The sequence below is a fragment of the Berghia stephanieae genome, chromosome 3 (assembly GCF_034508935.2).
Source record: "Berghia stephanieae isolate SIO BIC M18660-M18661 chromosome 3, UCSD_Bste_1.3, whole genome shotgun sequence".
Taxonomy (NCBI): Eukaryota; Metazoa; Mollusca; class Gastropoda; order Nudibranchia; family Aeolidiidae; genus Berghia; species Berghia stephanieae.
Genome location: NC_088362.1, coordinates 33,845,801 through 33,867,376, shown reverse-complemented (window position 1 = coordinate 33,867,376; position 21,576 = coordinate 33,845,801). Strand labels below are relative to the sequence as shown.

The 21,576-nt window shown below is 35.7% G+C and overlaps 1 protein-coding gene across 1 annotated transcript in view; it reads left to right on the top strand.

Moving 5' to 3' along the window:
* The window catches only part of LOC144967586 (pre-rRNA 2'-O-ribose RNA methyltransferase FTSJ3-like), a 32,223-nt gene that overhangs the window by 4,438 nt on the left and 6,209 nt on the right, over positions 1 to 21,576 (top strand). Inside the window, exons 2-13 of the mRNA XM_078905042.1 lie at positions 1,562 to 1,650; positions 3,261 to 3,413; positions 4,225 to 4,304; positions 6,996 to 7,095; positions 7,378 to 7,690; positions 8,287 to 8,395; positions 10,895 to 10,995; positions 12,290 to 12,361; positions 12,845 to 12,973; positions 13,944 to 14,079; positions 17,944 to 18,146; positions 21,187 to 21,295. Coding sequence (XP_078761168.1) covers positions 1,584 to 1,650; positions 3,261 to 3,413; positions 4,225 to 4,304; positions 6,996 to 7,095; positions 7,378 to 7,690; positions 8,287 to 8,395; positions 10,895 to 10,995; positions 12,290 to 12,361; positions 12,845 to 12,973; positions 13,944 to 14,079; positions 17,944 to 18,146; positions 21,187 to 21,295 — 1,572 coding nt within the window. The 5' untranslated portion in view covers positions 1,562 to 1,583. The remainder of the gene's footprint in view (positions 1 to 1,561; positions 1,651 to 3,260; positions 3,414 to 4,224; positions 4,305 to 6,995; positions 7,096 to 7,377; positions 7,691 to 8,286; positions 8,396 to 10,894; positions 10,996 to 12,289; positions 12,362 to 12,844; positions 12,974 to 13,943; positions 14,080 to 17,943; positions 18,147 to 21,186; positions 21,296 to 21,576) is intronic.

Genomic DNA, 21,576 nt, shown 5'->3' with positions numbered 1-21,576 from the left:
CTCTCTCTCTCTCTCTCTCCCATCTCTCTCATTTTATGTGGGTTGCCAAGATTTATAACTAATAGAACTACTTACCATGATTATTAAGATCTTTTGAATGTGAATGTGACTATAAATATATCTAAACTTGATGACTTGATGGCAAAATGAAATAAAATTAAAGCAACTGGTATTTTTAAAATATCGATATTATTAATATCAGATTTTACAAAGAAAAGAAATATGTGAACTTTTAAAATAAAAACTATAAAATACACATTAAAAAGGTTGGAGAGTATGAATTCAAAATAAAAACAAAGTAAATAATAGAACTGAAAATATTGTGGGCTAAATCTAAAATGATGAATAACTAAATTAAGAAATATCGATATGATAATCGATATCGCTGGGCAGCCACGGTGAGGAGATATTGAAAACATGGCATTCGGCGCAGAGTTATAAAGTGTCTGTGCATATGAATAGAGCCCTGAAATTTGGCGTGAATAAAGTTTTGATGTTATTATTTGTTATTTGTTATTCTAAAAACAAGTGTTTTTATTTTAAAAACACACGCTGTAGATTAAAAGATAAACGCATTTGAAAATTGCCAAATTTTAACTTCATATAACTCCTGAAATTTTTGTTGGATTTTTCGTTACTTGGCACCATTTAAAAGGAAATTGAAAGACGAAAATAATGATACCAAATTATCTGCGATATTCCCCTTAATATCGAAGTTATTCATCTTTAATTGAACCCCCCCCCCCCCCCCCCCCCCCCTAAACTCTGACACCAATTTTCAGGCACAACTTTCTTTTTGGGTCACAATTTGACTCCCACTGCTGCTGCTCACTAAACTGCCTATACATACGTGGATGCAAGATTTCCAGCTTTATAAAATGAATTTTATTTGCCTTCTGGCATTTAGATCACCTGAACATAATACCATTTTGAGGCAATAGGTCACATTTCAATTGAATTTGTTGGAAATGGAGATCAGGCTTTTTTGGCCTAACCTACCCATGTAAAAAAAACAATTATCAATGCTTGGTCAAAATGAGTCATTCTTTTAGACATCTTCCGGTTAAATGTCTCCTTCGTGCACACGCCCACCGACAGATACACTCCATCTCTTTCTCTCCTTCTTTTTGTCTCTCTCTCTCGCACACCTTTCCCCTTTATCCTCTCCCCTTTTCTTTTCTTTTTTATTTTCTTTTTTTTTTTTCTTCATTATTTCATTTCATATTAACTTGAGTTAATAACTCCTTGTATTTTTATTACACATTGATAGGGTTAAGCCTTGACATCCCTAATGGCATGATGTCAAAGCATCAACTGTAAAAAAAAATGTGTATTGATTTTGATTTTGTTAGTGAATTTTTGTTTTATATTGTTTTTTCTCCCAGTGATTTCAGGTAGCCTAATTCTTTCTCCCTAATGGCATGATGTCAAAGCATCAACTGTAAAAAAAAATGTGTATTGATTTTGATTTTGTTAGTGAATTTTTGTTTTATATTGTTTTTTCTCCCAGTGATTTCAGGTAGCCTAATTCTTTCTGGGTTTTTTTTGTTTTTTTTAATAGCATTGCTTAGTTGAAGTCTACAATGGGTAAAAAGGGTAAAGTTGGAAAGGCAAGAAAGGATCGATTTTATCATCTTGCAAAGGAAACAGGTAATCTTAATGCATTGAATTTTTACATTTTAGATATGTTATTGTTGACTTGTGATAGGTGTTTCATATAATTATTAATATTTAAGTACATACAGTATAATCCTTATTGACAATGCTGCTGGCAATTTCTCAGAATTTATATATATATATAAAGTAATTATTCATAGTAACAAAGCTAAAAATCCTGCTTTTTTAGTTCATACAGAATTATTAATTTTTTTTTGTTTGTTTGTTAATTGTGTAATGGTCTGAAGAGAAATATGGTATATATAGACCTCTAAATTCTCAGTCAATTAACTGAAATCAGTCAATTCGTCAAGTTCAAATATTTTAAAACAGGGAAGAAAGAATTGAATAAAGAAAGAATTCATGAATCGTAGTCGAATGACTGTAAAGTTAATTAGGAATGTTCCACAGCACTACACATAGCTCATGGGCCGTTTATATTAACAATGGATTTATTGCCAATGCTAAGCGACGCTTTTTAGAATTGCCATGTCTGAACACACCCCAGTGTATTTTCACACAGCCTTCGTGAAATTATTTTTTCACTTTCCAAACCTGTCGTGTTCCCAATGGTAGCCAATTTTAACTGAGCCGCTGAGCGATAAATTTCACTGTTTCATCTAAGCCAAAATTGACCACATTTACTTGAAGGACAGTAAAAGTATGAAACAGAAAAATTCGAACACCGGAAGTGCGTTATGTAGACACCTTCAAATCGAAAGTTAAATGATTGCTACAAGCCCATCTCGATTGCCTCATATTGTAAACTAACTGGTTGACCATTTCTAGTTTCTTCACTGGTTGGGTAACTAATTATAAAGAACAATGGTAAGTAGCCTAATTAATTCCAGCGCAAATTAGTTTTCTGCCATTGCTTTGCTCAAGTGAGCTTGCTGTTTACCTTTCATTTTGATTCTTTGGATTTTACCACTACAACGAATTACGAAGAGTTTCAGTTTCAGTCAATTTTTATAGAGCTCATTTACAGGTCTATATATATATGAATGGCTTCTTCTCTTGAACTCGGTAGGGTAAATTTAAAATTGTTTTGCCAGCGATCAATGACTTTTGTTTTGGGCTTAAAATGCCTGATTGATCCATGGTTTTCCGCTCAGTTTACACAATTGAGTTGTGGGTTGTTTACATCTTAACAATTCAGAATTAATTGTTCTTGCTAGTTTTTCATACAGTGTTCTCAAATATCATTCAAAGATTTTGTAGCTGTCCTTAAGGCCCTGGGAGCTGAAGTTTATCTCAATTGCTATAATGTTAAATACACAATAGCAATAGCTTGCTGCCCTTTTAATAGGATGCTAGTTTGTCACATAGAGCTCACCACCAGATCTGACAGACACAGCAACCCACTGCTTGATTGAAAGGGGGTCCGTAAAGAATTTTCAATTGCACCTGGGATCAATATAGGTCCCTCTGTGTATGAAGCAAGGGCTCTACCAACTGAGCTATCCGGAACTGCCGCCCCCCCTCTAAATTTTGTGATTTACTTGTGATTATATGTCTGGCTAGCTATATCTTCAAGGAAACAAAATTACTCTTTCTTGATTTATTTTTACTGCCCACTCATTGTTTACTTCTGATTTTTCCAGGGTACAGATCCAGAGCAGCATTCAAACTCATACAGCTGAACAGAAAGTTTGAATTTCTTCAGAAGTCCAATGTCATCGTTGATCTTTGTGCTGCCCCTGGAGGTTGGCTACAAGTTGCTGCAGAAAATGCTCCAATGTCTAACCACATCATTGGTAATTTAATATAATCAATATTGCTTTTAGCTTTGTCATTTTTATTTTCAATAATAATGTTATCTTGTAAGATTTGAGCTTTTTATGTAGTACACTATCCACTAAATGTGCTCAAAACACTTTACATTGGGTCTCAAGCCAACAGCAATACTTGACATGTAGGACAAGACATGAAGGTTATAAGGTCATGTTACAATTATTTTTTTTTAATTTACTCTGAAGTGGATATATATGGATAAATATAACCACTCTATTGATGCTATGCTTTAAGTAGACTCAACATCCACCAGTCGGATATAGCGTTCCAAAACTGTATGTAACCTTAAACGTTTATAGTCTGGTTGATAGAATTTAGTGAGAACTTATAATTGAAATTGCTGTTTAAAAACAATAACAAAGAGCTGAGTGATTTCAATTTCATTACATCTATATCTTATCCAAAAGGTATTTATTGCAATAATTGTTGTTGATAAGATTTGAAATCATGTACAATGTATATCAAGTAAATACGGGTTTTCATCTTGAAACTTTTTTTAGTGGTGTTTATACCAATTTGTTTGTAAAGTTTCCCATATGCCTTGACAACCTTCAATCTGCACAAACTTTATTGTCAATTTTTCTCAGCTCCAACTTTTCGTGCCTACGGTAACACGAATAGGAGTTGGAATTTTAATTAACAAGAAGTAATTAAAAAATAAAAATGATAGAATTTGTTTCTCCTAAATTTCCATTCACGATCAATAAAAAATGATTGCCTTCACATTATTCTTGACAACTATTTTTTTTTCATGTGCTATGTTATTTTTCTCAGGTATTGATTTGGTGCCAATACCCCCCATAAAAAATGTCACAACCTTGGAAGAGGACATCACAACCGAAAAATGTCGACAGGTTCTAATTTTTATTTCCTTCTTTTACTTTAACTGCTAAACCAAGACAGGAATTGGTGGGGGGGGGGGGGGGGGGGGATTTCTTTTTTTTTTTTTTTTTAAATTTATTTTTCTTATTTTGGGTTATAATTACCTTTATCCCGGATGACATTTTATAGGCCTGTATACAAACAGTTTAAACCTGAGAAAAAGACTATTGATGTCCTAAATAGCAAGGCCAACTTGGAATTACAGGGTTGTTTTGAATGTACTGATTGGGGTGTGTTTGTTGATACATGTTGTGACGTGAATGGATTGAATGAATGGGTATCAGATTATATTGAGTTTTGTGTGCAGAAGGTATGTGAAAAGAGAGAAATAGTGATGTATGCTAACAACAAAGCCTGGGTCACAAAAAGAATGAAATTACTTTTGAATGAAAAGAAGTATTGATACACCAAGGGAGATAGGAAAGGTTTGAAAACGAAACAAGAGGAAATAAAGAGAGAAATAAAGAAATGCAAGGCTAATTATAAGTCAAAATTAGACGATGATTTAAGATCTGGGATTATTGAGGATACGTGGAAGGGAATGAAGACGATCGTCAACCATAGCAACAATAAAAGGAAATCCAACTCATTCAGTGACGTTGACGTCAATGAATTAAACAATTTTTACGCACGTTTTGATGATGGTAATTTTGAAAATGAAATTAATAGAATTAGGTCAACTGTATTAAATGACGTGACAGAAGAAGATGAGATTGTGTTTGATGAGCGGCAAGTGGGGAGAGAGTTTGAGAGTGTAAATGTACGGAAAGTGTGTTGGCCAGATGGCATTAGAGGCAGTTATTGAAAGTTATTGTGACGAGCAATTGTGTTATATTTTTACCATTATTTTTAATATGTCTATCCAACAATCGTGTATTCCGGTCATTTGGAAAACATCGAAAATTGTCCCTGTCCCCAAGAAAGGCGAGGTCTCTTGTATGAATGATCTCAGACCTGTAGCCCTGACATCTATTGTTATGAAATGTTTCTAACGACTTGTACTGAAACAGCTTAATCTCCAGTTTGGTCCCCAATCTGACCCCTTACAATTTGCTTATCAACCAAATAGAAGTGCGGATGATGCCGTTAACCTTTTGTTGAATAATATTTACAGTCATTTAGATAAACTAAAGGCATATTGCAGAATTCCTTTTTAAAATTTTTCTTCAGCATTCAAAACGATTCGGCCTCATTTACTTGTTGAAAAGCTGAAATGTTTGAATATAAATCCCCATTTGATTTCCTGGATTTTAGATTTTCTTTTAGAGAGAGTACAATTTGTAGAAATTAATGGAAACAAATCTAATAAAATAATTACTAATACAGGAGCCCCTCAAGGGTGTGTTCTCTCTCCTCGCCTCTTTACAGTTTACACAAATGACTGTACAAGCGACTTGGTCCCAATTTTTAAATTTGCTGATGACACTGCCCTTCAAGGGTTAATATTTAAATATGATGAAACAGCATACAGATATGAGATCAACAGATTTGTTGGTTGGTGTGAAGATAACTCCCTGAAATTAAATGTAGGAGAAACCACAGAAATGATTTTTGATTTTAGAAAGAACACAAATTCCATCAGTCTGCTCAAAGTTAACAATCAAGCTGTTGTGCAAGTTTCGGTTTACAAATATTTGGGTATTTTAAGTGACAATAAATTGCAGTGGCATTTACAAACCGATGCTGTTACCTCTAAATTGAACAAAAGAATGTATTTTATTCGGAAACTTTCAGAATTTGACATAGACAAAACGTTATGCGCCCTTTTTTATAGATCCGTTTTGGAGACCGTTGTTATTTTTTGTATTACAGCATGGTGTGGAAATGCCAGTATTTGCGACATTAAGAAAATTGATTGGATAATTGATAAAGCCAGGAGTTATACTCACCCAATTTCCAATGTGGAAGAACTGTTCAAGAGATTTTCTCTTAAATAAAATGGATAAAGTTATGAAGGATGGCAATCACCCCCTTCACAAATATATTAAGTTCTCCGTGAGGAGCCGTCGCCTTGTATCTATAAAAACAAAGACAACACGTCATCTTAATTCATTTTTGCCACATGGTGGTCAAATTTTTAATGCGCAACTGTGATTTAAATTAAATACTATTTTTTAAATATACACACACAAGTTCAGACTAGCGGTCTATCTCAATTTATCAAATTAATATATAAAGTGTCGCTATTGGTTCTTGGTTGTATATTTTTTACATTTTTGTGCATTTGCATATATATGTATACATTGTCGCCATAGATTCTTAACTTTGTGTTTATACATTTTTATGCATGCATCGTCTGTAAACGAATTTCCATTTATTTTTTTTTTAATGAATAAAGTATATATTATTATTATTATTATTATTATTATAATGATGATGATGATTTTGCACTTTTTGAATTTTTAATCAATAGGTCAGGGGTTACTATTTTTATGAATGGATTGTGAATTTCATTTTTCTTTTTCTTTTTTTAAATTAATCCTGTTTTGTTTGAGTTTGGGATTAGTTGTTTCAAAAACTTAAACTCAGCATTTATTTTAATGAAGAGTTGTGGTCAATATTTTGTTTGATTTCATGATAAAAATTTTTATGCTTGTTTGTGCCTATTGTCTGGTCATAGGTTATTGCTTTTCAACTAAATGATATGTCTTTTCTTTTGTCAGGCTTTGAAGAAAGAGCTCCTCACAGCTAAAGCTGACTTATTTTTGAATGACGGGGCTCCAAATGTCGGTACAAACTGGCTTAATGATGCATATCAGCAAGGTAAGTGTAGACGACTCAGTGTTTTACAAATGCTTCTTTTTAAAATTTCTTAATAGATATTATTGACCAGGGTCTAGCAGTGGTAGCAATAGAAAATTATATTTGATGTCAGAACAAGATTTTTCTACATCAAATCTAATAATCATACATTTAGGACAAGTGCAGATTTATCAAATTCATTTGTTCATTGCAACTGGCGTGTATGATTACAATAATTATTGTCTTCTTTTCTTTTTTTTAAAATTTTTGTTTTTAACTTATTTTTCAAATTTCTGTCCTCAGTTGAGCTCACTCTGTATGCCTTGAAATTGGCGACAGAATTTTTGAGGAAAGGTGGTTGGTTTGTGACCAAGATTTTCAGGTCTAAAGATTACGATTCACTGATGTGGGTTTTCCAACAACTCTTCAAGAATGTCCATGCTACCAAGCCACAGGCCTCTAGGAATGAGTCTGCTGAAATATTTGTGGTTTGTCAGAGCTTCATAGCCCCAGACAAAATCGACCCAAAGTTTTTGAATCCAAAGTTTGTATTCAAAGAGGTCAGTGAGGAGAAGAAATTAGCCATTGATTTGGTTCATCCTTCAAAGAGACACAGGTAAGAATTTTGAAGAGCACAGGGATAGGAACGGCAGAGCATATAAGTTCTATTATCTAAAAATGCTAACGATTATAATATTCTCTGACCGATAAATTAAATATACATACATGTTCCCCCACATCATCCAAAATTGAGCTGGGGGTTTTGTTTTTCTTCATTCTTTTCATTGTATGGAAGGAAAACAATGGGAAATGGGTAATAATTGGATTGTACTGAGGAAAAGTCTTGGCTTTTTTTTTTTTTTTTTTTTTTTGAAAGGACAGGTTTTAGGACAAGCTGGGGTGATCGTGTGTTGAAGATTTCCGGCTTTTTGAAATGGATTTTAATGTATTTCCAGAAATTAGATCACCTCAACATAATACCATTTAGAGGCAATAGGTCACATTTCAAAATAAGTTTCAGGCTTTTTAAAAAATTTGTTAAGAATTGGATTTCAGGCTTTTTTGGCCTAACCTTCTTGCTTTTGCAAAGCTCATGTCCTGGCCAATCGACTCCAACCAATCACCTAGAAGTAGTGTTGCAAGCCTTGTAGAACCCTATAAAAAACAAACAAGTTTTCTGCTTTAATTTTTTTTTTTCTTTTCTCTTTTCAGACACAGGGAAGGTTATCCAGAGGGCGACCAGACACTGTTTAGTTCTCTTTCAGTCACTAAGTTTATAGCTAGTCCTGATTTCATGAACCTGTTAGCTCAGTCATCAGAGGTATGATCAATTTTTTTTAATTTTTTTATAATGTTTATCCTTTTATACTGTCTTTGACACTTGTTTTAGGGATACATGGATTCTTTTCTATTTTTTAAATGATTGCTCTCAAGGACCACTTTTAAGGGGAAGGTCGGCAGTGAAGACAAAAATCCACAATAATGACCCAAGAATTAATTTCTTTTGCTCAATACATTTGGATAGGACCACCATTGATGAATGCACAGTTGATTTTTGAAAATCATTTCTGGTTGCCAAAGAAATGGACATAAACATCCGCCATCTTGGATTTTTGGCATATTTTCAAAGTGAAATTTCTCAAAAACCTATTTATGTATTGTCGCGAAACTTCGTGGTCAGTTTGAAACAGGATTTTATCACATTTTTTATCGATATTGTTGAAATGTTATTTTTGAAAAATGTCATGTACAATATTGTGAAAAATAAAATTTGGAATTTTAAAAATCTTTTTTTTAAATATTTTTACTCTTATCCATAAAATAATGTGACAGAATCTTAGTCTTACCTAGATCAATGTATGGTGTAAATTTCAAGTATTTACATAAAATACTTTTTTCGAATTGTACTTTTTTATGGAATAAAATCGTATTTTGAGAAAATGGCAATTTAATATCAAAGTTAACAACATAAACAGGTAAACATCCTTACATTTTAACAATTTGGGTTTAAAAGGCACCAGCAGCATAGCTTGGACCTCCCTCAAGAACTCTCATCTCTCGTTCCCTCTTGGTTTGTACTTTTTTTCACATTGAACGAAGTTTTGTCAGTTTTTCTTTTATGTGTTGTCTAGTGGAAATTCTTTTCAGCTGTCTCTTTTTCATGGGAGGAGCAGATAAATAACTTTGTTCCTGTCCAAGAAAGTTTCTAATGGCTGTACTACTTTGTGGACCATGATTGAGTTCACAAATTGAGATTGGTGTGGAAAATCTCATTTTCTTTGCTGATGCAAATTTGTTTTGAGTTTGAGCATTTGCTCCAGATGACACTATGCAGATTCTCATTTGCATTTTGAGTTTGATGGCGCTGGCATCGTCGTGAACGAACACCCTTCTTACCCATTGCAACAGTGTCAAGAATAATCAGATTGAAATAGTAGCAAAGTCTATGATAAAATTATAAAAGTTATCTTGAATATTAGTAAAATACACATCACAAAGCCACTGACTGTTTACAAAAGGATGCTACCTCTGACCCCGATTAGCAACTGCACCAGCCAATCACACAGCTAGCACAGATCATGCACTCTTACACAATCCAATGAGCGAGCAGTCAACACCTAACTCATATGTGATGTTTCCTTATAAGGAAGTTGCTTACTATGAATGAAATGTGTGACACTCTTTTCTATTATAGTGTGTTTATGAATGTACCCTTTGGAGGGGAAATTTTCCACAAGAAAGGTCATGGTGATTATGACGGACAAAGGAGAGACGCATCTTCATATCGATATGAAAATTCGTGGCATTCGATACTGTGTCAGTTGTGTTACCAAGGTGTGAATATACATTTTTATTTGCATCAAGCACTGATAGAACACTTACCTCAACTTATATAAACACAGATTTCACAGGGTAAAAATATGTTTTTGAGCATGGAGTGTGTTTCATATTATTAAGAATTGACCAAAGAATCGAAATATTGATAGAAGAAAAAATTGATGATTTTGATATAAATCACTGGTTTTCACTGCCAACCTTCCCCTTAATGATGAATTATCTCATCGGGTTAACCTATGTGCACATATTTTCAGGTCTAATAATCGAACACAATTATGGGCTTGATCGAACATTGTTTTAATGGATGATATTGTAATTTGGTTTTACAGTATTTCCTTTACAACAATGGGACCATAACAATTTTGATTTTCACACCTACAAATAAGTACATGTCGGGTTGGACATTTTACGGCCAAACTTTGGGCCAAGTAGAAATAAAGGGGTTAAATTTACTTGTCTACAGATTGTCATCGCCAATCAAATTGTAAAACCCTCTACATAATATGTGACTGTAATCTTGCAATTCAACTTTTACTAATAGAATGTACTTTGTTGGAGCCTCAGCACTTTGAAAAACTTCTACTCACAGGTCTTTTCCTGTCCAAGTAAATTGATCCACTAATGACTTAAAACATTTTGCTTGGAGCCAAATTCTTACTGAGTTTGGAAATAAAAAGCTTTCTGTTTGTTTTATTGGATTTTTTTCTTTTTTAATCTTTATTACAATCTTTTTCATTTTTTATAAGCCTTTCTATGCTGAAGACATAGAATGACCTAATATTACTGGAGGTGCAATTTAACTCGTAAACAAAAAAACAAAAATCATATTATTTAAAGATCTGAAAAACTGTATTTGTGACTTGGATATTTTTTAAAGACCAATATATATTTTTGAAAGCCATGAAAATAGATAGCAGAGAACATTCTGCTCTCTTGGACTTAATATGATAGAACATGTACTTAATGCTACCTTTATTTTCAGATAAAATTTGATTCTGAGGAAATTGAAAGCCACCCCCTTACTACAACAGAAATCAAGGAGTGTCTTAAAGACATCAAGATTCTAGGCAAAAGTGAGATAAAGTAAGTGTGTTGTTTTTGGGTCTTAATTTAAACGTCTGTTCTACACTAAGCAATTTTGGGAGCAGGCACTAGTGTAAGATAAAAATCTGAAAAGGTGTTTATGAAACAGTGCCAGACAAAGAGAAGCAGCACTGATGACTTTCCTTGGATCCGTAGAAATCCGTGATTTTGGTGTCAGAGGAGGAATTTCCAATCAAATGTACTGGTAGTTCTGAATTAAAAATTCACCCCATACACCGGAGCATACTCAATGTCTCAATCGTTTCTATGTTATATGTTTGTGATGAGAATATTGGCTATTAAGCTTAACTGCTGGTCAAAATTACTTCGCGATGGTGGCGAACGAATCGGCGATCTCAAGAAGTGGGTGAGAGAGGGATCTAGAAATGACTTTGGGTTTGAAACGAATATTTTTGTGTTCGTGGATAGCTCACACGGTAGAGCCACGCTCTCACCTGCCAGGCGGAGTTGTCGTACCAATAAGGTCGCAGGTTCAAACCCCACCACCGCCGCGAAAAAAATTTTATTCTCTATTGTCTTCTGGCACTTTTCTACTCACTTCATATCTTGTTGTTACCAACATAAGTGCCTGCTCCACTCACTTTTCTGAATTAAAATTCACCCCATACACCGGAGCATACTCAATGTCTCAATCGTTTCTATGTTATATGTTTGTGATGAGAATATTGGCTATTAAGCTTAACTGCTGGTCAAAATTACTTCGCGGTGGTGGCGAACGAATCGGCGATCTCAAGAAGTGGGTGAGAGAGGGATCTAGAAATGACTTTGGGTTTGAAACGAATATTTTTGTGTTCGTGGATAGCTCACACGGTAGAGCCACGCTCTCACCTGCCAGGCGGAGTTGTCGTACCAATAAGGTCACAGGTTCAAACCCCACCACCGCCGCGAAAAAAATTTTTTATTCTCTATTGTCTTCTGGCACTTTTCTACTCACTTCATATCTTGTTGGTACTGGTAGTTAGAGACTTGATGTGTGATAAAACAAATACGTGAAATTTCCTACGCTCCAGATGTTAGCTTGAGTATTTACCAATGATAGTTTATCATCTCAATTGCTCCAGAAGTGAGGGTGTAATAAAAATGGGGCTTAAAAGCAAATCATAATTACAATTTTTGCCATATATGAATCAATTTCTAATGACTCGTTATGTTTTTGGTTTGGGTGTTCATTTATTTTGCTTTGTTTTATTTTGGATCGGTTTTTTTTCAAGGCGAATAGGTTTAATTTTTTCTCTCCTGTCAGTTAATTGTTATTGCTTTTTACTTTATTTAGAAATATTTTCAAGTGGCGCACCAAACTCAAGAAGGCCTTGGAGGAAAGTAACACAATACCAACTGTCAATGAGTAAGTGTCATCAACTTAAAATCCAATTGACTTATCTGTGTATGTATTATAGCTTTTGTTGATTTTTTTGTTTTGTTTTTGTACGTATTATTATATGTTTAACTAAGCATTGTGATTGATAAATGAAGATTGAAATGGCTTTATAATGTTGATGTATATTCTGACTTTGATTTGATTATGTGTTATTAATGAAGTCAAGTTACATATTTGGAAATCCTTTGGTATTGAGACATAGTGAAGATGTATTTTCTTTCCTCCTTTCTATCTATTTTACTTTCTTCCTTACTTTCTTCCCTCCTTTCTTTCTAAATATGTATATATTTCTTTTAAATCTAAGATTAACCATTATATGTCACCAAGTCATCAACTTCCATTATAAGATAAAGATTGAGTGTAACAATCTATTGAAATCATATTTATTCTGAAATTCGTTGTGTTATCGTATTCAGCTGTGGAAAAATAATTTGTTTTTCTTTGAATCAGGGTCACGGAGAATGAAACACAGGAAGCTGAGGAAGTGGAGGATGAATTGGACGCAGAAGAAAAAGAAATTGCAAAACTTGATCAGTTGCTTGAAGAAAAGAATCTGCAGGAGTTGAAAGAAATGAAAAAGTAAGAAAAGGAGACATGCATAATTGTATTTCGCTTTGTTTCTTTGTTTTGTTTTATCATTGCTTTGGGGGAGGGGGGGTAACTCAAATGGACAGTTCTTATTGTGAAAAATCAATGTAGTCACTATAGATGTTGGCAAAAGACACATCATTTTATTGCATTCAACTTCATCTCAGTAACATGTGAATAGTCACACACAGCAAATTTTTAAAACACTTCATCAATTCTATGACTCTGAGATTTAAAATGATATCACCTCTTGTGTAAGTATTTGTATGTTTATATCCCAGTTTTATCTTGGACTATACCCGAAAGACAAATTTCCCCTTAGGAATGAATAAAAGGAATGAATTTATTATTCCCTTCCTTTATTAATAAAATGAATATAATCTACATATTAAAATTTTCAATAATGATAAACATTCTTATAGATTATAAGTGATCTGGGATCCGGATTACTCACTCGGTAGATCACTCACTTCACGCGCAAAAGGACCAAGATCAATCTCGGGTGAAGTCGAGTTTTTTATTATTGGTTTGTTTTTTTTCACCCCCTGTTCATCCAGCAGTGATTGGGTAGCTGAGTCTTATAGATCTGGTGGAAAATATTTTACAATGGACTAGCATCCTAACCTATGAACTCTGGCTCTGAAGGACTATATAGGACCTACTGCCTCAAGGTTGTTTTAATGTTAAAAATTAAATCAATCCTCAAAATTATTAAGCTCTGCTCTAGTTTTTCTGTTTGGTTAATGAGGGTAGACAAAACTACTTTTAATGATAATGATTAAAATTTCACATTTCTAGTCCTTTTAACTTTAATAATACCTTTTGGCCTCTGGTTCACCCTGACATGATACTGTTTTGAGGTGGTGGGTGGGTCATATATTTGATTCTATTTCCCTGTTTTCGGGGCTATTTTGTCTGGAAATTGCTAAAAATCATCTTTTTCATTTTTATTCTAATTTAGAGCAAAGAAAAAGGTTAGGAAGGCTCAGATGAAACAGAAAGCTCGTATTGACGCCAAGATGGTTATACCTGGAGACAGATTAGATGTCGACGAGGACCTCAATATGTTTGACATAAAGGGTATCAAAAATAAAGAGGTAATAAGATTTCTAGTAGTTTTTGACCTCCCATGGTGGGTAAAGAGGTTACTTGCTGTGTCTTCTATTCCTTATATCTGTTTTCTGAATTGCTTTCTGTCTCTATCTTGGAATGGATTATTTAGTTTATCCTGGCCAGAGTCCTTGACTGAGAGGGAAACATTTCAATTTATGGTATTAGTTTTGGAAGATAATATTTTTTTTCCTTTTAAATCATTTCTCTCTTATGTACTGTAATATTTTTTTCTGTTTTGAAAATCAGGATTTGAAGCCACCATGGGTGCCAGTTTTCCGGTTCATGCCGGAATTCCGGTTTCGCGATATCTCAAAGTCAAATACCTCCCGTTTCAGTGTTTTGAGTGAAATAATAAGTTGGTTTTAAAATCAAATTAATTTCCTCATCGTGTCAATATGTTTGCTGTGTAATCATTTAATGATGGTATAAAAACGGTGATGAAATAAGAGTATTAGTCCGCATTTTCAGTAGGAACATTTTCAAGTTTGGCAAAGTGTCGAGATTTTAGTTTCAGGTTTCAGCACTTCTTCCTGCTGGCACCTATGGTAAGCATTTGAGCAGTGATGCCAATACTCCAGTTCCACCGGAAAAAACTCCGGTCTGGAGCAAAAAATTCCAGGTTCCGGGCAACTTCCATCAAATTCCGGCGAGGTCAATTTGTTCCAAGGATACCCCTCCTCCAACCAGCAGATCATCATCACTGCCACTAGTATTACAACCATCATCACTGCCACTACTACTGCAACCACCACCACATCATCATCACTACCACTACTACTACAACCACCACCACCACATCATCATCAGTACAACTACTACTGCATCCACCACCACTACCACTACAACTACTATCACTATTACAACCATCACCACCACATCATCATCACAACCACTGCTACTACAACCACCACCTCCACATCATCATCACTACCACTACTACCACCACGACACCACATTATCACTACCATTACTACTACACCACCAGATCATCACTACTACTACAACCATCATCACTACCACTACTTCTACAACCACCACAACCACATCGTCATCACTACTACTGCAACCATCACCACCACATCATCATCACTACAACAACAACTACTACCACTACTACTACTACTACTACAAACACCACTACAACATCATCATCATCACTACCACTACTACTACAATCATCACTACCACATCATCATTACCACTACAACTACAACCATCACCACCACATCATCACTGCCACTACTACTACAACCACCACCACCACATCATTACCGCTACTACTACAACCACCACCACATCATCACTACCACTACTACTGCAACCACCACCACCACATCATCATCACTGCAACTACCACTTCTACTACAACCACCACCACATCATTATCACAACCACTAAAACTACTACAACCACCACCACATCGTCATCATTACCACTACTACTGCAACCACCACTACACATCATCATGAATACCACTACTACTACAACCACCAGCATCACATCATCACTACCACTACTACTACAACCACCACCACCACATCATCACTACCACTACTACTACAACCACCACCACCACCACATCATCATTACCACTACTAATACAACCACCACCACCACATCATTATCAGAACCACTAAAACTACTACAACCACCACCACATCATCACTACCAGTACTACAACCACCACTACCACATCATCATCACTACCATTTGTACTACAACCACCATTACCATCACATCATCATCACTACCACTACTACCACAAGCACCACCACCACCTCATCTTCATCACTACCACCACTACTACTACTACAACCACCATCACATCATCATTACCACTACTACTTCAACCACCACCATCATATCATCATCACTACCACTACTACCACAACCACCACAACCACATTGTCATCACTACCACTACTACTGCAACCACCACCACCACATCATCATCACGACCACTACAACCACCACCACCACATCATCACTACCACTACTACTACATCTACTACTACTACTACTACAACTACTACTACTACTACTACTACTACTACTACAACCACCACTACAACATCATCATCATCATCACTACCACTGCTACTACAACCATGAGCACCACATCATCATCACAACCACTACAACCACCACCACCACATCATCACTACTACTACTACTACAACCACCACCAACACCACCACATCATCATTACAACTACTATTACTAAAACCACCACCTCCACATTATCATCACAACCACTAAAATTACTACAACCACCACCACATCATCATCACTACCACTAAAATTACTACAACCACCACCACATCATCATCACTACCACTAAAATTACTACAACCACCACCACATCATCATCACTAACACCACTACTGCAACTACCACCACATCATCATCACTACCACTACTACCACAAGCACCACCACCACCTCATCTTCATCACTACCACCACTACTACAACTACAACCACCATCACCACCACATCATCATCATCACTACCACTACGACTACAACCACCATCACCACCACATCATTATCACTACTACTACTACAACCACCACAACCACATTGTCATCACTACCACTACTACTGCAACCACCACCACCACATCATCATCACGACCACTACAACCACCACCACCACATCATCACTACCACTACTACTACATCTACTACTACTACTACTACTACAACCACCACTACAACATCATCATCATCATCACTACCACTGCTACTACAACCATGAGCACCACATCATCATGACAACCACTACAACCACCACCACCACATCATCACTACCACTACTACTACAACCACCACCAACACCACCACATCATCATTACCACTACTAGTACTAAAACCACCACCTCCACATTATCATCACAACCACTAAAATTACTACAACCACCACCACATCATCATCACTACCACTAAAATTACTACAACCACCACCACATCATCATCACTACCACTAAAATTACTACAACCACCACCACCACATCAACAACACTACCACCACTATTACAACCACCACCACATCATTATCATCATGACCACAACTTCTACAACCACTATACCACCACCATATCATCATCACAACTACAACAACAACCACTATCACATCTTCATAATCCCTACAACTATTACTACAACCACCAACACCACATCATTCTCACTACCACCAGTACTACCATTAGGTTTTGGTGCTTTACTTCATTTGAAATAAGGAAACTTTGGGATCGTATTTGGCAATGTGTTTATGTATCATAATATAATTCTAATCATTTATCTATTTCGAACTATGCAATATGTAAACACAATGCCAAATACCTTTCCAATTCCTTTTTCTTGTGCATGGAAATTCCTCTTTCGGCATTGAAATTCCTACATGTGGTGTCTGAAACTCCTGTGAGCCAAATTTAAAGTTGGCGTCTCTGATTTGAGTGTATTCCTCTTGGTGGGAATCCGTGCTTGTGTCTGGATGGGACTTTTATGTGATCTCATACTTGGTGCATTGATTGTATGCTTTTGGAATCTACATCTGTTCCCTATTTAAACCAATTCCCCTTTGTCTTACTTTTGCTTGGGTGCTTGCTTTAATTATAATTCTAGAATTTTTTTTCCTTTTTACTGGCGTTGATATGACCTGAATGTGTTGCAAGCACCGTAAATCCATTAAAACAAGCAAGCAAATCGAATAGAAATAAAATTTACACTTGGCTTTAAAATTGAAAATTTACTTTATTCTGTAAGTTAACCTGGGGAGGATTTGTGAGGTGTGAATTTTCCTTTGTTTGGAATTTGACATTACACCATTCCTCACGTTTTCTTCTCCAGCAATTGTCTGAGGTAGAAGGGGGAGATCTGAGTGTCATGGATGGTGATGACATGTTTGATGAAGACTCAGATGAAGATGCCCTGCCCAAGCCAAAGAGAACCACTTTTGAACGAGGAGAGAAAAAATTCTTTGGGGCAGGAGTGGATTCAGATTCGGAAGAGGAAATGGAGGAGGAACCGACTTTTAATGACGTCGATGATGAGTAAGTTTTCTTTCTTGTGAGACATAATACATATAATAATAAACAATTACATGGCACATCTGCCCCTCAATGGACAGAGGGCTCTGAGTGCATTACAACAGGTGTATCTAAATACTACATATATTCATATGCACAATCATTAGTTCATAAATAAATACACAAATGCATATATACACAAATACATACTTACTTACATACATACATACATACATACATACATACATACATACATACATACATACATACATACATACATACATACATACATACATACATACATACATACATACATATCAAAATTGTTTATTTCAGAAAATATACTTGATAATGTAACAAGGGTAACATATTCATTGACAATACCATTTCCTAACATAGTGTACAGAACTGGAGTATCACTTTGAGCAGTGAAGGTTCAAACTCTGTCACAGAATGTCCCATAAATAATCATCATCATCATCATCATAGCTTGTCGCTCCAACACCAAACCCACTCCACAGCATCTGTGGAGCAGACTCTTAGGTCATTGTCAGTGCAGCTGGGCCAATCCCGGCATTCTCTAAGGATGTGCTCCATCGTCTGCTCTGGGCATCCTCATGTACACAAGCTAGTCTCAGGCAGTCCCCACTTTTTCAGTTCTGTATGGCAGTTCTTCTCTCGGATCTTCAACAGCTTCATTTGCATGATTGTCCCACTCCCTCCATGTGGAAAGCCTGTAAACAGCTGCATGGTCAGGGTTGATGCTTTCTTCTGTCATGAAGCTTTTTCTCGACTTCATTCTACTTGTCGTTGGATTGTGGTCATGGAGGAGGTGCCTTGGGTCCATTTCCTATTTATATTTCTGGGCGTTGGAAGCAGTGGCTCTTCAAATGTGGGGAGGTGCAATGCCAGCCAGCCGATGGAGGACTGGAACTGCAGTCGGTCTCTAGTTACCAGTAGTGATCTGGCAGGTTTTATGCAGCTCAGGGTCAATCTTTTTGGCATGGCAAGATCTGGTGAGGCGTATTTTGCTGATGAATAGCAGAGGGCTAGTGTGGTTGTCCTGACCGTTTTTGGATCTGCTCCCCATGTAGTGTTTGCCAGTTTTCTTAGGAAGTAGTTTCTTGTGGCCACCTTTGCTTTTGTTTTCTTTGTGTGCTGAGAGAAGGACAGTGTGCAGTCTGAGGTGACACCGAGGTACACGGGGAATGTGTTCTCCAATATGTTCCCATTCCAGGAGATGTTCAGTTTCCTGTTGGCTTAGCGGTTTTTTAAATGGAAGGCACACACTTGGGTTTTTCTTGGGTTGGCCTTTAGTGAGTTCTTTAAATAATGCTCAGAGATTGTCTTCAGGGCATCTGTTAATCTTTCCTCAATGGTCTTGAAATCAGAGGCCAGGGATGCAAGACACAGATCATCAGCATATAGAAACCTCCAGATGTTCTCAAATTCATGTTGGTCGTTGGTATAAATGTTGAAAAGGATAGGTGCAAGTACCGATCTATGATCGAGTCCATTCTTTTGTGATCTCCATCTGCTTTTCTTCCCATCCATTCCCAAAAGAAAAGTGACAAAAGGGGACATGTAGCAAGCGTCATGCCGTGTCTCTGGACTCCCTCGCTGGAGACCGATTGCTACAACACGCACAGCACCAACAACTTTTCCATGGTCAGGGTGGTAAAAGGATGGCCCCTCGGCCCTCACCATGGACAACTTTAAGATCGATAGCTTCAACACAGAAGGAATGTCATCAACAAAGATAGAATTACTGTACAACCTCAAGGCAAACAATCTCTGTCTACAAGAGACGCACAAGACTGTGACACCAAACATCCCTGGCATGCACCTAGTCATACAACATGGCAGCGATATTCACGGTAGTGCTGTCTATCTCAAAGACAAATAGGTAATAATGATATTAATGCTGACGACGCTGATGATGAAGATGATACATACATACATACGTACATACATACATACATACATACATACATACATACATACATACATACATACATACATACATACATACATACATACATACATACAGACAGACAGACAGACAGACAGACAGACAGACTTACATACATACATACATACATACATACATACATACATACATACATACATACATACATACATACATACATACATACATACATACATACATACATACATACATACAACAAATTTAAGACTGATAATCTGAAAACTACATTCTACAGCTTTTATTCTACATCATATGAATTGCTGGAAATGCATAATAAATAGTCACCTAGTTTAAAAGCTTAACATTTTAAATCGGTGATAAAAATCACCATGTTGGGTATACAATCAACTGCTTTTGTAATGAGACCATTCAATATCCTATTTATAGATTTATAATTTTTGAAAAGTTTTATGCTCTTATTTGTTCCTTGTTTTTGTTCCCTGTGTTGAAGTTATGTCCCATAAATGGGATAGGCTATATGTATTTAATGTGATGTATTAACTGTTTTTATTATTGGCTGAAGAAAGGTTTTGATCCTGAAACGTTCTGTTTGGTTTGGGTTTTTTGTTTTTTTAAGGTGTTATATTCTTATTTGTACACTACTTTTTATTATGTAGAAATACCAGCCACATTTTGTTCTGAGAGGAGAAGATAATGCAGCCTCTCATCATCAGCTATTGTTGCGAATTCTGTTCTGCGTTTAAAGTAGGTATTCACATCAAACAACTCTGCACAAGTCAGAATTTTAAAATAGTGACCGTTGTACTCACAAGGCGACACTCTAGGTGGCTGCATTGTCATAAGAAGTTTGGCTGTAATTGATATTCATACATTACTTGGATTCATTGTTCAGCTGTTTGGTTTGACACTTCAATATAAACTACGCAACTCTTCTGTGGTATAAATGAGTATTTGGAATCACTAGAACCCTATAAATTTTAACTGGTATTTTTGTTCCCAACTGAGATGATGAAGTCCTTTGCAATTTATGTGAAGTTGAGATTATTGTATTTTTCAGTTTTAGACATGACAAAGGTCTATTTTGGGTTTTGTATTTATTTTTTTAAAATAAAGTGAAGAAGATGAGGACGATGAGAAAGAAAGAAACACAAATCCACTTCTTGTTGACATGGGGGTCAAACAAAAACTGATGAAGGAAAACGAAGATTCTTGGTTCAGTAAGGTAAATATGATTTCATTCCTTGATATTTAACTGTAATTTTAAACTCTCTCGCACAGGTTCTACCTCCGATTTTTATTTTAAATCTGTCTGGTGGTTTATCCTGCAAACGATTGGCACAATTCTTTCCACTTTTGATTATAAAGAGTGTAATTGAGTACTTATAAAAATGGATCAATATTTTATATATATATATGTGTGCATACCATTGATACTCTAGCTAACTATTGAAGAGTCGAAAAATGCACCTTTTTATAAATTTGTGTGTGTGTGTGTGTGTGCAT